This window comes from Acipenser ruthenus, chromosome 16 (genome assembly GCF_902713425.1).
Source record: "Acipenser ruthenus chromosome 16, fAciRut3.2 maternal haplotype, whole genome shotgun sequence".
Taxonomy (NCBI): Eukaryota; Metazoa; Chordata; class Actinopteri; order Acipenseriformes; family Acipenseridae; genus Acipenser; species Acipenser ruthenus.
This window is the reverse complement of record NC_081204.1, coordinates 1,627,015-1,643,098: the sequence shown is the minus strand read 5'-3', so window position 1 is coordinate 1,643,098 and position 16,084 is coordinate 1,627,015. Positions and strand designations below refer to the sequence as shown.

The window sequence follows — 16,084 nt, the reverse complement described above, 5'->3', positions numbered from 1 at the left end:
TTTTTTTTGCTGGAACTGTTCTAATCAGATTCATCCCAGGGTCACACTAAGACCCAACGCACAATACTGATTCTGGGAAAGAGAAACAAAAACGCAGAATGAAAGGATTCCAAATCCTGGAACGAGAACATGTTGATTAGCAGTGAACTCTTATCCAGATGGCAATTTGATTGTGAACTATAGAACACACAGCCAGGGGGCAAAGGTATCCAGAACTGGCTTTCAGAAACACAATTGTAATGGTGAATGAGTGTCCACCTGATTTCCATTCCCCTGTGAATGCCTTCATGCTGGACGCTTCTTGCAACAGAAACGCGCAAGACGATCAAGCCAAGCAGCCTGAATGAACTTATTGGGTCAATAGCCATCACTTGGAAGAGCGTTATTAAGATGAAGGCTTTTCAGAAGGATTAACGGCGTGCTGATGATGGAAACAAAGATGACGAGAACAAAGGCTACCTGTGTAATAAGACAGACATTTCAATTCATGGCAACAGCCCCAGCTGTCCATAACTTAACAATGAATACTGCATGCTGGGGTAAAGCAATAAGAGGAATTGCGTCCTTTTACCACGAAAATATTTAGAAACTAAACAAGACAGCTTGGGTGCAACCCGGGCTTGGGCAAACACAGATCCCCCCCCCCACCTGTGCGTTATTAAGGGCCTAATGGAGGGTAACAACTGACTAATAAAAACTGCTAATCCTGGTCACTGGTCAGCTGCCCCCTCAGTCTGTTTGCTTTACAATCTTTATCCCCAGAGGTCATCATCTTGCCCTCAACATTTAATTAATCCTTCAGCCCTGTGTTATTGCTTTTCAAAAAACACCGTGCACCCCCCCCCCCCCCCCCCCCCAACCCAACCCAACCCAACCCAACCCAACCCAACCCCCACCCCCACCCCACGTTCAGTGTCTCCTGGGGAGGTTTGGGACCCCCCTGGTGGAATGCAGATACAATGAGCACCCTGTTAGTAAGAACCTCCAAGGGCCTTGGTTATTGGAACACAATGGGTGAGCCACATTCAAACTGTGAATCCGAAGACATGTCATTGTATTCAGTTAAAGCACAGGGAGCTGACCCTTAGTTAAGGCTTGCATTGGATAATGAATGTTTATTTACACAGAAATTCAGTCGCAGGAATAAAGGAAAGAAAGGGTAGCTTGGGGCCAGTGTTTTAAGTATAAACTAAAGACTTTGGGAAAGTCCAAATATTTATGCCAACTGATATTGGATATACCCTTTGCAAATATATACTGTGTGTATATATATATATATATATATTACTTTGTATAATGATACTTTAAACTTGCAACTTAGCTTTAACGTTGTTTTAAGTGGTACAATGTCCATGTCAATATTCTATATGTAGAATGTCATACCTTTTAGCTGGGATTCTATAGGTAGAATGTCATACTTTTCAGCCTAAATTCTATAGGTGGAATGTCATACCTTTTAGCTGGGATTCTATAGGTAGAATGTCATACCTTTTAGCTGGGATTCTATAGGTAAATCCCAAATCATCTTGGTTTTCCATAACGGTATTACCTGGTGGTACTTGCAATCAAAAGACACCACAGTTATTCAAAATCCAGTGCTGGCTCTGTGAATGCCAATATTATTTTCAGCCATAAAGCATTGCTGTTTGCACACTCCTTTGTCCTGCCTACACTATGCAGAATGCTACCAGAAACATGGAGTTATGGAAGTTATGTTCACAGAAATCACGAAGTGCTCTTGAAACGATTTACCCCTGTGGTACGCTAATTACGACTATAAAAATATTTTAAAAACAAATGAAAACATTCCACATGTGGTTTGATATCTGCGATCTCTCTATCGGTCAGCCTGTCTCGGACTGTCTGCTGTGTCAGGGCTGAGTCTGTCATCCCCTCCTATTTGGCCTTGGCTGTGCAGTAGAAACGTGTTGCCTGATATCCAGCTGACAGATATACGCTGTAGACCCCTGAACCTTTAGCCAGCCCTGCACAACATGCTGCTTTCTTTGGCATCAATGACTTCAATTCCCCATTAAATGATTACATCTGTCTGTTTACCTTGGACTCGCTGAGTTGTGAAGGAGCTATGGGATAATCCAGCTGCGAGATTCTGTAAGGGTTTACACTGCCGCGGGGAGCACCTGTCTCCTCTGTCCAGCCAGGGGAGTTATAGGACCAAGCTGATAACTGCTACAGAGCTACTGCAAGTGAGGTCTGTCTCCTCTATGGGAACTGAGCAAGTCTGAGTTTGATAAGGTTTACCTTACAGCACAGAAGATCTTCTGTTCTAAACTTACTTTTACTCGGCTTCCATGCACACCCTCTTGTTCTTCCCTCTGTGCTACATTTGAAGTAGCCGCTCAGGGAGTGTCTCTGATTTAAGAAAACAATAATCTGATTTTGAATCTGTACACTCACCTGCAGCCACCTGCCGAAGCTGCACTTGTCAGTGGCTTGAAGATTCATGTCAGGTTAAATCTCCCTGCTGTCTCCTCTGTGACAATCCCAGGAAATAATAGCAGCCCTTTGAGTAACTATAACCGCGGAGACAGCTGAGCAGACAAGTTTGACATCTTGGCCTAATTGAAGATAAAACTCCTGGCAATCTTCCGCTTGGTCAGCCAGGCCTCCTGTTTCCTATTGTAGCAATGCCAGCAGAGGAAGTGGCCCTTCCCCTCAGATCCTGTAATACTCTTTCTTAGCAAGTTCCTGAATCGCTCCCCCGGGGGCTCTGTGGTCACCAGCACAGAGTTGTTTCTTGAGGTTTTTTGTTGTTGTTTGTTTGTTTAAAGATAGACAGAGAGGTTTCATGTAGAAGGCAGGCAGCATGTGGTCAAAATTAATACAGTATGCAAAATGAATGAATGTAATAAAGTATCTAATACAGTATATGAACGCATATGAAAGTAATAATAATAATAATAATAATAATAATAATAATAATAATACAATGCTCCCTCTTTATTTTGCTTACTGACTTACACATAAATAGTGAAATATTGAAAACAGTGAGTTAGTGAAGGGCTCTTAAAACAAGAAAACACAAGACTTTTACAATGTACTGTCAACATGGCCTACCAGTGAGTTAAACAAATGAGTGAATTACAGAATGGTGAAAATATCGAGAGAGCAGTATGTAGTAGTGTTATGTTACACTTTCTGTATATTGCAGTTTATATACTGGACAGAGCTTTAGGATGTTTTTTCCTAGTCTTTTTTAACAGTGTTTCTGTTTCTCCCCTGGCAGAGCGAATGTGCTAACTATGTCCGGATGCTGCACCCTTACAACCGGACTCACCTGCTCTCCTGCTCCACCGGAGCCTTCCAGCCCATGTGTGCCTTCATCTACGTGGGGCACAGGGGAGAGGTGAGAGGCCACCACTAATTCAACACACTTATTCCTCGGCTTAACCTACTTTCTGATGTTAAAAGGCGTTTCTGGGGTGTGTGTTACAAAGCTATTTTACACTGTATACATTGTTAGTCTATTGTTTTTGGTAAGTGCCAACACAGGCAAAGTTAGGAAACGAAAGCCCCCGTTGATCGTAACCTTCTGGGCTTGGAGTTCACGACCGCACTGCTCAGAGACTGCTAGCTCAGAGAACTGCATATGTTAGCCATTGCGGATAAGGACATTTCTTACAAATGCACAGGTAAGTCAAACAAGCAGCATCCGGGCGTAAGCTGTAGGTGTTGATCAGCATTCTTTATCAGAAGCATAGCAACAGTGCAATTCTAATGATAACCCACTGACTACAGCAAATCATTCACAGGGGATTCTAAACAGCAGCTGCTTTGTTAGACCTTTTTAAATTTGCCCCAATGAAAAAAAAAAAGAAAAAAAATGCTGCTCGTTCCAAGATGGAGAGAAATGCTCTATTGAGCACAGAACTGGACCAGCAAACACGTCAACACTGTCAGACAAGTGTTGGGCATAGGCATGGAGGTCACATTCCTGACCTCTGAAAGATGCTCTTGTTCTGTTGAAGGACGAGCCTAGCACCCCTCCAAATAGCATCACAAAGTGATCCCATCGTATTCAACAGACCCAGTGAGTAAATCAGACAAGCCGCTCTCTGTTCGCTCCACCAAACGGGTGCCTGCGTTTTAACCAGGCTCTGTCCAGCGCCTCTTGAAGGGTCCTGTGCTGCTGAAGTACCTCTACTTTACTGGGTGCCCATGGACTCAATAGAGTCTTGTGTTGAGAGCCATGTGTTGGAGACTTGTGCTTGCCAGAGACCTGCTAGGACCAGGCACAGGCGAAGCATGCCGCATGTTGGAACGGCCAATTCATAAAAGGGACACTGTGTCTGTCTTAATTTAAACTCTTATCTCTTACTGCACTCTTTACCTTTCTTCTTCCTTTGTCTTTCAAGCCACAGAAAAAATAATTCAGATAAACATTGTTTATGTACTATGGACTATTTTACCAGCCTTTGTTTTGTACAGGTGATGAAACATTTAATAAGTGTTTTTTTTTTTTTTCAAAGAATATATTATGAAATAGCCCTCGAAATCATTATGAATACAATCCTGTATTTTCAAACAAGCATCCTCTCCGCGTGTCCAGGGAGTTGAGATTAAATGACAGAAGTATCACTCGTCTGCAGAGACACATACCGGGAGTCTGGAAGCTCGTTGGGTGCCGTGGGAAGACTCTATCCAGTCCTCAGGCAGCACTGAGTCTTAAAAAGGGTCCAGTGAAAGCTGTTCTGTTTGAGTTGGCAGGTTCCAAAGGGCCAAGAATTCAAAAGGCAAGCTCCAGCACCTCCCCTCTAATCAATAGCAGGCTGTGTTTATTTCCTCTGTTAAATTGATAATGACTTATTCCAGGGAGGCTTTCCTTTGGACTCAGAAAGAAAATGTTTGAACAAGAAAAATGTTCCCAGTGTTGGTGCAAGAACAGAGAGGAAGTCACTGCTCCATGTCGGGCTGGAGAGCAGGAATACGAGTGGCATTTATAAAACTAATATTTCCTCTGTTATTTTAGCAGTCTTTTATTCGGAGGGCTCTGCACAACAGTTCTGCCACATCTGGTGTTTTTATAAAGTGAGAGATTTTGAATTTACTGCCAGTTTTTTTTTTTTTTTTTTTTTTTTTTTTAATTTTCCAGTTTCCCGCCTTGAGATTTAATGAACCTTTGCAAAGCAGTGCTGGAGCAGGTACAAGCTCAGGCTCCCCCACAGCCCCTTGTCTTACAGACTGACCCACTCTTCCACAGTATAGACGATACTGCATCAGGCTGGAATGCTTGAAGAACAGTGTAGCGGCCACTCTCTCTCTCAGCTACACCAGGCAACCAACCAAAAAGATATTCCCATCCTCCTCCGTCTACCAACACTCCAGTGCTGTGCGCACGGGCAGTCAGCTGGGTTGAAGTGCTTATCACTGTCAGCATGATTCCATTGATCTTACTGTACCTGCTGTGCTCCATTCCATTTGTTGTACAGGTCTGAAAGGTGCAGTTTTTAAAGAAAAACTATTTATACAAAAGATTTTCATTAAAAAACCCAGTATCTGGTACTAGACTTGGTTAAAGGAAGGTCTCAGTTTGATGCCTTGCTGTTGCCGTTTCACTTCCTAGGTCGCTGGAATGAAAACCAGCAGACACAGGGGGTCCCTAGGACCGGTTTGGGAACCACTGATCTACAGTACCAGGGTCACTGCAGTATGTGAGGAAGTGCGAAGATGTTGGATTTCTGGACCTTGCCAGATTTATGGGACAGAAGTTAAAGAGTGCCAGTCTTTGTGCGATCCCAGTCTTTTAGCAGGGCTGATCCCTTGGAATGGTGGCGTCATCTCATCTGCTGCCAGCAGTCAACTACATTGTATCAACTGCTTGGCTGAGTTGTGAAAGTAGCGGGGAGCAGGTGCCTGGGAGGGGGCTGGAAACCCTCCAGCACGTTTACATCAACTCCACGTGGGGGGTTTGGCAGCCTGCAATGACGGGCTCGCCTCTTTTAAATGACACTGCATGTTAAAGCTAACTCCTCCTTCTCCTCTCCGCTCTGTGTCTTGTTTTGTTTCACAGCATGTGTTCAGGATGGACCCTGCTAGCGTGGAGAACGGGCGGGGCAGGTGCCCCCATGACCCCAGCAAGCCCTTCGCAAGCACCTTCATCGGTGCGTGCCTTTCTTGAAATATAATACAACAGGAATTGTAGTTTTATCAAATCAGATTCCGACAAGAACCTTTGTGCTACATTTAAACATTCTGTATTCTATGCCTTTGTTTTTAGTACTTCTGTATTGCCCAGCATTATGAGCCATTCCAGGTGACATTATTTAGGCCCAGCTGAGCTTTCCCTCTCTATGTTTTGCCTATTTCAGCTCAGTGCTATAAAATCTTAAATAGCACAAGCTGCTATGCTGTGGGAATATTCCAGTACTTCATCCCTGATGCTGTTATTGTTGGATTGGGCAAAGCTTAATGACTCTTTTTTGTTTTGTTTTTTAATTCCCTGCTTCATCAAATGATCAAATCATGCCATCAACGCATGTCATGCCTCATCTACCCAGCATCATGAGAATGCCATTGTGCAATCTGCATACGTGGCAAAAGAAACTGCAGTTACAGTACACAACTCCAGCTAACTTCTCATTACCAACCCACTCGACATCTGCAAACTCACTGCACTCCTGAACACACAGATCCCTAAGCAAACGCATCAGACACTGCTGAACACACAGAGCCCTAAGCAAACGCATCAGACACTGCTGAACACACAGAGCCCTAAGCAAACGCATCAGACACTGCTGAACACACAGAGCCCTAAGCAAACGCATAATACACTGCTGAACACACAGAGCCCTAAGCAAAAGCATCAGACACTGCTGAACACACAGAGCCCTAGGCAAAAGCATCAGACACTGCTGCCAACAAGGTCTCAGCCCTGGCTGCAAAATGTACTAGCATGTTCTTTTCGGAGCCAACGAACATTGATTTGACTGGCTTCAAAGTTCAGGCATCCGAGCCAAACCTGCCACACCTTACAACACGGCATAAATCAGATGAAATACAAGCCATGAGTAATGCTTGTAAAACAGTTGTAAGTACTGTATAAAGTTAAAAGTATATATTTCTAATAAAAGGGAACTAATAACTGACATTCAACACTTGTTGTTCTTCCTATCTTGTATTCCGATTAATGCCAGCCCCTAACCGGTAACGTCTCACAAGTCGTATAATAAAAGTGATCCTATTTCAATAAAGGAGTCAGTGACAAATCATCCCATTAAAGTATTCTGCCTGGCCGATCCCTGGGAAGCTCTCAAATGTCTCCATTATCTTCCTATGGGTCCAGCTGTGAGTTAATAAATGACACAAGGTAGTTTATAATCTATTTTATGTGCTATTGAGACAGCTTAATCCTGAAAAAAAAAGAAAACTTCACAATGATATTCAAAAGCACCATGCCACCATTTAAACAATTAGCACTGAACAGATCAGCCATACTAACAGTACTGGTATTAGGCTCGCCACTACACAATTATCATTGATAACCTCCTCTCTGCTGTGTCAGGAGCCGATATGCTAGACTATACAACAAGGCATATATATACATATATGAAACTGAGCACAACGTCATTATATGATGCTTGACACAATATGATAAAAATGAATTGATGTACAATTATTCAGTTCACCCCTCACTGGGATCTCGTTTGAATACAGCTGTGCTCTCTCTTTTTTTTTTTTTTAATACTCCCTCGGCTCAGCACCCTCGGTGGGTTTAGAAAGCGGATATTATAAAATGTTACCAATGCATTGCCGCTGCCTCTCTGCCCCCCATGCAGGTGGTGAGCTCTACACAGGGCTGACGGCAGACTTCCTGGGTCGGGATTCAGTGATTTTCCGCAGTATGGGCTCCCGCTCCACCATGAGAACAGAGACTGACCAGCGGCTGCTACACGGTTAGACCCTCCGACCCTGCCAAACCCCCCCGGCACTTCCGGAGATTGTATTATTAGGGCTGCTGGATGCAAGTCAGACGAAGTTTTAAGAAAAACTAAAACTAAATAACAACGAATTTAGCAACAAGGCAATTTTCCATCAGGAAGCTCCTGGTGCAGATCTTGCTGATTTAACCCTCAACTCTGTCTGAGAATTACAAAACAAACAGAATGCCTTGGAAGCTGGTAATAATTGAATAGAAAGCAGCCCACCATGTGGGAGTTGAATTTAACTCTGATTTAAAACAGATTAGTCTACACTTGAAGACTTCCCCTTGCTTTCTTTACCGAGCTGTTCGCTATGGGTTCATTACCAGTGTTTCATCAATTTTCCAGGCAGTAAAACTTGGATATTAGTTTCCAGGAAAACATTGTTTGTTTAGTTTTAGTTTTTTTTTTTTTTTAAACTGGGAACTTTTTTGGTGCTTGAAAGTTTCTTCATAGTTCAAGCAATCTTGTCGGACTGGAATTCACGCGAGGATTTCTTCCCATCTACAGATCCAAAGTTTGTGGCGGCTCACTTGATCCCGGACAATGACGATCGCGACAATGACAAGGTCTATTTCTTCTTCACTGAGAAGGCCATGGAGGCCGATGGCAAAAGTGGCGCCATCTACAGCCGTGTAGGGCGTGTGTGCGCGGTGAGTCTATGGCATGGTTTATCGGAATTGCAATTGCTAACTTCATCAATACAGTAAATCCAACAGCAGCAGTTGGATTGTTGTAAAAGTTTTGACCACACACAAATTATTACCAATGGAGTCACGCATGAACATGTTATTGAACGTGTAGTTGGAACGGTTTTCTTCCTCAGTCTTGTTGTTGAGCCAATCTCATTCCATCATTGTAGACTTAAAAAACACAATGGCAATAGTAACAGCTGGCTTACAGTGTGCTTCATTCAGTCAGTAATTCAATCTCCGGCTTTCGGTGAAAAATATGGAAGCCCACAAATATCCAATGACATGTTTCACAAAACATGTTTTAATGCATATTATAATGCTCCTTGGGTCAGCTTTAATGCATTAGCAGCAGCAGTAAATAATACAGTGAGAAGTACTTTGGCCAAACCAAACAGATCTTGCTTCACAGCTGCTCTGTGTTTGGTTGAGATTCAATGAATGCCTGAATAGCTCTCATCACTGATGATTCCTCACAGTCACCCTCAACACATGTCAGCACCGTTTCAGTTCTGGCTTTGATCGCCACATACATGCAGTACATTGAAGCTGGTGTTTTGCTAGCGGCTATAATTTCTTGAAACCTGATAAGGTGCCGTTAAGCATTTTGCCACAATCAGCTGTTCTGATTAAAACACGTGTCACCATCTGGTTTGGTCAAGCTCTTGTGTGCATGAATACAGATACAGACAGCTACTTTTTTTAAGAGCAGTACTATAATTCCACCAGGCCTTTCCTAGACAGACTTGACCCTCCAGTGCCTTTTTAGAAGTGTTAAATCCAACACCAACGTACGGATTTGCTGTCGAGAGGCAATAACTAACCAGTGTCACTTCACACAGCGGCTGATCACAGGGCACCAAGACACGCTCCATGGGTTTCATTGCTTGGAGTGGAAAAACTCCTCCAAGTGCTCTTTACTGTTCCCTGCTGTCTCTCTGGCCCTGAAACAGGTTGCTGCTTGCATGCCCTCAATGGTACAGAAGGTTGCACGGCATGCTGGTATAACAGCATACCACGTATCGCATGTGCTTAGCTAATTCCAGCATTGAAAAAAAAAAAAAACCACAACATAATACCAGCATTCTGTTATGTTACTACATCCCTAAAATTAAGGTTTTTTTCATGCCTCTCTTTGTCCATGTTGGGACTTTTAATTTTTATCAGCTAGTTTGTATCAACATGCTGTTTTTGTTAGTGGGCTTTTTCACTGAATGTTGGTATTTCTGGGTTATCCGAGAGCAGAAGGAGACCAATGAATTGCCCAGCCCCCATGAGTCCAGCTCTATAAAGCAGCTCTCCATTGCTGTGTTACAGAACGACGCGGGCGGTCAGAGAGTGCTGGTTAACAAGTGGAGCACCTTCATCAAGGCCAGGCTGGTGTGCTCCGTCCCCGGACCTCACGGGATAGACACACACTTTGACGAGCTGGGTAAGATCCATTATTGTTCCTTTCTTGCTACGTATTTTTTACTATTAAAACAATTGTATTTCTTTCTGACCATGAGTCTTTGAACTTGCTTTTGACAGCCCTATGCATATTATTCTGTAAATCTTCACAGTGTTACAAGCATGTATATCTAGTGGTGTGTTTGCATCGATATGTGTGTGAGCTGGTGGGCGGGTTCCAGGGGTTGGGAGCTGTCCTGATTGGAAGGCTGCCCTTTCCTATAACTCCACCCCAAGATACACGCAATTTAAACCTTTGTGTTCGGTTCTCAGAGGATGTCTTTCTGCTGAGAACGAAGGATGAGAAAAACCCAGAGGTCTACGCAATATTCAGCACCATCAGGTGAGCCTCCGACTCCCTTTCCCTGCACCCTCTCTCAGGTCTCTTCCACCTTCCCACTGAGTTAAACCAGAATCTGTTATTTCACCAGTTAATACACTAAAGATGAAGTCCCCAACCGTATGCTTCAATAAGAACTCATGGATCTGTCTTCCTGTCCTCAGCAATGTGTTCCAGGGTTTTGCAGTGTGTGTCTATCGCATGGCGGACATCCGTGAGGCGTTCAACGGCCCCTTCGCCCACCAGGAGGGTCCGGACTACCAGTGGGGTGCCTTCGAGGGCAGAGTGCCCTACCCGCGACCCGGCGTGGTAAGCCTCTTATCTCCATGATCTGGAGTGAACCTAACCACGTGGCAGTCCCAGATCAGTAGAACTGTTTGGTGTGGTCTGCAGTGTTGTCTCTATACATGGTGGCTTCATTGTTTGCTTGGGGAAAAAACTGCCTGCATTTGAGCCAAGTTTTTTGTTTTTTTAACTGAGACATCTTTTAAAAGTTTACTACGATCACCTTTAGTTAAAGTGCAGTAAAGCATAGTAAAACTGTAGTGAATGCATGGCAAAGCACAGGCAAGCATAGTAAAGCATGGTAAAATAAAATTCTGCTGCGCCATTTCTATGTTCCTTTAAAGCAATGTTTTCAATAGCTGCCAGGCCAGTACATTATAACCCTGCTCTTCAGGGCAACAGCAATTCAGTAATCTGGAAAATCAGAATGCGAATCAATTAGTACCTCATTGAGCCAGCGCTGAAACGTGAACTTCTGAACTTCTTTGAAACAAAATCACCAACATTGTTTCATGCAGTGCGGCTTTCAGGAATCCTGCCGAAGCGGCGCTTTTCTGTTTCTGAAGAATGACACACACTCACACTCGAGGCTGGCAACTCTCAGAGAGATGGGAGTCACACACACACAGCCTTGTTGTCGTCTGCCTGTTAGTTCCTTCAGTTGAATCCCTTCATGTACCACAAAACGTAGCAAACAAAGGGAAAGTGTGTCATAAAACAACATCTTGTGAGAGATTACAGGATGGGAACCTCTAGGGTTTCGGAGCATGTATCGATCTATTTAACCTTACTTGTTTCAAACTGTCTTAAGTTTGTCATTAATATCAGACAATGATGTCTGATGTAGATGTCATTTAAGACGGTGTCTGCTGCATTTTTGGGTGAATGCAGTGTTGCTTATTGCTGTTTTTATTGTACCAATTGTTACTTCTTTATTTAAGATCTTTTTGACCTTTATAAAAGTTGAATGCCATCTACAATGGTTAACACCTACGACAGAAAAGGCAAAGTGAATGCATGGCTGAACACAAGCATTGTAAACCATAGGCTAGTATGGTAAATCCTGGTGGCAAAACATGATTAACCTTAGTAAAGGTACATTCCACCTGTAGCATGAGCTTGGGTAAAAGCATGAGGAAACTGCAAAATGATGGGTTACCACAGTCAGGAGACAGCATTTAACATGAAGTGATACTCATTCCTAACTAGAGTTAGCGACCTACATTCACGAGTATGGCACAATACAGATGATGCTGTTCGGTACCATTACTATGGCGTGGAATTGCAGGCAGCTCACGTAGGCCCCCAGATTAGACAGTGGGAGCAATGTGGCTCTTGAAGACAAGACAGAAGCTTTTCCATTAAGCCTTTATTTTCTCTCTCTCTCCTCCAGTGCCCAAGCAAGATCACGAACCAGCCGGGCAGGCAGTTTGGCAGCACCAAGGACTACCCGGACGGAGTGCTCCAGTTTGCCCGCAGTCACCCGCTCATGTCCCAGCCAGTGTACCCGACCCTGCGGCAGCCTGTGCTGGTCAAGACCAACGTGGAGTACCGGCTGCGGCACATCATGGTGGACCGCGTGGAGGCCGAGGACGGGCAGTACGACGTCATGTTCATCGGCACGGGTGAGACAGACAGCTCCTTCTTTACCCGCCCCGTCGGAGGATATAGGGATATACAACGTCTCGTGGTATCAGGGTCTGATATATATAACGTCTTGTGGTATCAGGGTCTGATATATATAACGTCTCGTGGTATCAGGGTCTGATATATATAACGTCTCGTGGTATCAGGGTCTGATATATAGAACGTCTCGTGGTATCAGGGTCTGATATATAGAACGTCTCGTGGTATCAGGGTCTGATATATATAACGTCTAGTGGTATCAGGGTCTGATATATATAACGTCTCGTGGTATCAGGGTCTGATATATATAACGTCTCGTGGTATCAGGGTCTGATATATATAACGTCTCGTGGTATCAGGGTCTGATATATATAACGTCTCGTGGTATCAGGGTCTGATATATATAACGTCTCGTGGTATCAGGGTCTGATATATATAACGTCTCGTGGTATCAGGGTCTGATATATATACAATGTCTCGTGGTATCAGGGTCTGATATATATACAACGTCTCGTGGTATCAGGGTCTGATATATATAACGTCTTGTGGTATCAGGGTCTGATATATAGAACGTCTCGTGGTATCAGGGTCTGATATATATAACGTCTCGTGGTATCAGGGTCTGATATATATAACGTCTCGTGGTATCAGGGTCTGATATATATACAATGTCTCGTGGTATCAGGGTCTGATATATACAACGTCTTGTGGTATCAGGGTCTGATATATATACAACGTCTCGTGGTATCAGGGTCTGATATATACAACGTCTCGTGGTATCAGGGTCTGATATATATACAACGTCTCGTGGTATCAGGGTCTGATATATATAACGTCTCGTGGTATCAGGGTCTGATATATAGAACGTCTCGTGGTATCAGGGTCTGATATATAGAACGTCTCGTGGTATCAGGGTCTGATATATATACAACGTCTCGTGGTATCAGGGTCTGATATATATACAACGTCTCGTGGTATCAGGGTCTGATATATACAACGTCTCGTGGTATCAGGGTCTGATATATATACAACGTCTCGTGGTATCAGGGTCTGATATATATACAACGTCTCGTGGTATCAGGGTCTGATGTATATAACGTCTCGTGGTATCAGGGTCTGATGTATATAACGTCTCGTGGTATCAGGGTCTGATGTATAGAACGTCTCGTGGTATCAGGGTCTGATATATAGAACGTCTCGTGGTATCAGGGTCTGATATATATAACGTCTCGTGGTATCAGGGTCTGATGTATAGAACGTCTCGTGGTATCAGGGTCTGATATATATAACGTCTCGTGGTATCAGGGTCTGATATATATAACGTCTCGTGGTATCAGGGTCTGATATATATAACGTCTCGTGGTATCAGGGTCTGATATATATAACGTCTCGTGGTATCAGGGTCTGATATATGTACAACGTCTCGTGGTATCAGGGTCTGATATATAGAACGTCTCGTGGTATCAGGGTCTGATATATAGAACGTCTCGTGGTATCAGGGTCTGATATATAGAACGTCTCGTGGTATCAGGGTCTGATATATATACAACGTCTCGTGGTATCAGGGTCTGATACATATAACGTCTCGTGGTATCAGGGTCTGATATATAGAACGTCTCGTGGTATCAGGGTCTGATATATAGAACGTCTCGTGGTATCAGGGTCTGATATATAGAACGTCTCGTGGTATCAGGGTCTGATATATATACAACGTCTCGTGGTATCAGGGTCTGATATATATAACGTCTCGTGGTATCAGGGTCTGATATATAGAACGTCTCGTGGTATCAGGGTCTGATATATAGAACGTCTCGTGGTATCAGGGTCTGATATATAGAACGTCTCGTGGTATCAGGGTCTGATATATAGAACGTCTCGTGGTATCAGGGTCTGATATATAGAACGTCTCGTGGTATCAGGGTCTGATATATATAACGTCTCGTGGTATCAGGGTCTGATATATAGAACGTCTCGTGGTATCAGGGTCTGATATATAGAACGTCTCGTGGTATCAGGGTCTGATATATAGAACGTCTCGTGGTATCAGGGTCTGATATATAGAACGTCTCGTGGTATCAGGGTCTGATATATATAACGTCTCGTGGTATCAGGGTCTAATATATATAACGTCTCGTGGTATCAGGGTCTGATATATAGAACGTCTCGTGGTATCAGGGTCTGATATATAGAACGTCTCGTGGTATCAGGGTCTGATATATAGAACGTCTCGTGGTATCAGGGTCTGATATATATAACGTCTCGTGGTATCAGGGTCTAATATATATAACGTCTCGTGGTATCAGGGTCTGATATATAGAACGTCTCGTGGTATCAGGGTCTGATATATATAACGTCTCGTGGTATCAGGGTCTGATATATATAACGTCTCGTGGTATCAGGGTCTGATATATACAACGTCTCGTGGTATCAGGGTCTGATATATATACAACGTCTCGTGGTATCAGGGTCTGATATATATAACGTCTTGTGGTATCAGGGTCTGATATATATACAACGTCTCGTGGTATCAGGGTCTGATATATATAACGTCTCGTGGTATCAAGGTCTGATATATGTACAACGTCTCGTGGTATCAGGGTCTGATATATATAAAGTCTCGTGGTATCAGGGTCTGATGGTTGCTGGCACTATATTGTTAAGCCCTGAATGACTCCTGGCTCTCTCCCCTTCTCCAGACACTGGCTCTGTGCTCAAGGGGATCGTGTTGCGCAGCGGAAACTCTCTCCACACTGAAGAGGTAACCCTGGAAGAGCTGCAGGTCTTCAAGGTACGAACCTCGGACCTTATAAAGGTTTATCATGGTATACGCATAGGAACATAGACTGGAATCACATTGTAGTTAGAAAAACTTAATGAAAGTGCCACAGAGTTGTGTTATATAGCACGCTGGTGACAAATCAAGCATTTCATTCTCCGTTTCCAATTTTCAGGTGCCAACACCCATTACCTCCATGAAGATCTCTGTCAAACGGGTAAATCTTTTAGACACTGTACTGCATCTCTAACCAGGACTTTGGTCACTGCAGTGACTGGTGCTGTGTATTATTAACCCCGTTCTGTTTCCTCTCCAGCAAATGCTGTATGTGGGCTCGCAGGTGGGAGTGGCACAGCTGAGGCTGCATCGCTGTGAGACGTACGGGAAGGCGTGTGCGGAGTGCTGTCTGGCACGGGATCCCTACTGTGCCTGGGACGGGGTCTCCTGCACCCGCTACCAGCCCCACAACAAGAGACGCTTCCGCAGGCAGGATATCCGCAATGGAAACCCAGTCCACCAGTGCCTGGACCAGAACCTCAGTGGTGAGCCACCATCACTTTCTACTGCAGCGTGGAACAGAAATACAGTAGGTCCAGAAGTATGAACCCACCTGGCAAAGATGTCCACCAGCCAGCCCCTTTTGAGTCCTTTTAGCACGGCCATTATATACCTGATGTAGGTGGATTCATAATTCTACACACTACTGTTTATACATGTTTATTACTAGCGGGTTGTGTGACAAGCAGTTCTTGCCTCTCTGTTCGATGGGTAAGGGGGAGGACGCTGTAGTTTTATCTTTTTTCATGTCTGATTCCCTGCTTCTCCGTCCCACAGTGGAAGACCTGGACAGCGCAGAGGAGAAGGTGGTGTACGGGACGGAGAACAACAGCACCTTCCTGGAGTGCGTCCCCAAATCTCCCCAGGCCACTGTCACCTGGTTTGTGGAGAGAGATGACCGCAGAGATGAGGTTAGTGC

At 44.0% G+C, this 16,084-nt stretch overlaps 2 protein-coding genes across 2 annotated transcripts in view; one reads left to right on the top strand and one right to left on the bottom strand.

Annotated features, from left to right (window-relative positions):
• The window catches only part of LOC117970206 (aminomethyltransferase, mitochondrial-like), an 85,487-nt gene that overhangs the window by 62,247 nt on the left and 7,156 nt on the right, over window positions 1–16,084 (bottom strand). The gene's annotated exons all lie outside the window — the stretch shown is intronic.
• Window positions 1–16,084, top strand: part of LOC117412267 (semaphorin-3G) — a 41,459-nt gene that overhangs the window by 22,772 nt on the left and 2,603 nt on the right. Inside the window, exons 4-15 of the mRNA XM_058988322.1 lie at window positions 3,248–3,367; window positions 6,032–6,122; window positions 7,797–7,913; window positions 8,451–8,593; window positions 9,950–10,064; window positions 10,355–10,424; window positions 10,586–10,730; window positions 12,100–12,331; window positions 15,029–15,120; window positions 15,284–15,325; window positions 15,425–15,650; window positions 15,943–16,076. Of these exons, the coding sequence (XP_058844305.1) occupies window positions 3,248–3,367; window positions 6,032–6,122; window positions 7,797–7,913; window positions 8,451–8,593; window positions 9,950–10,064; window positions 10,355–10,424; window positions 10,586–10,730; window positions 12,100–12,331; window positions 15,029–15,120; window positions 15,284–15,325; window positions 15,425–15,650; window positions 15,943–16,076 (1,527 nt within the window). The remainder of the gene's footprint in view (window positions 1–3,247; window positions 3,368–6,031; window positions 6,123–7,796; window positions 7,914–8,450; window positions 8,594–9,949; window positions 10,065–10,354; window positions 10,425–10,585; window positions 10,731–12,099; window positions 12,332–15,028; window positions 15,121–15,283; window positions 15,326–15,424; window positions 15,651–15,942; window positions 16,077–16,084) is intronic.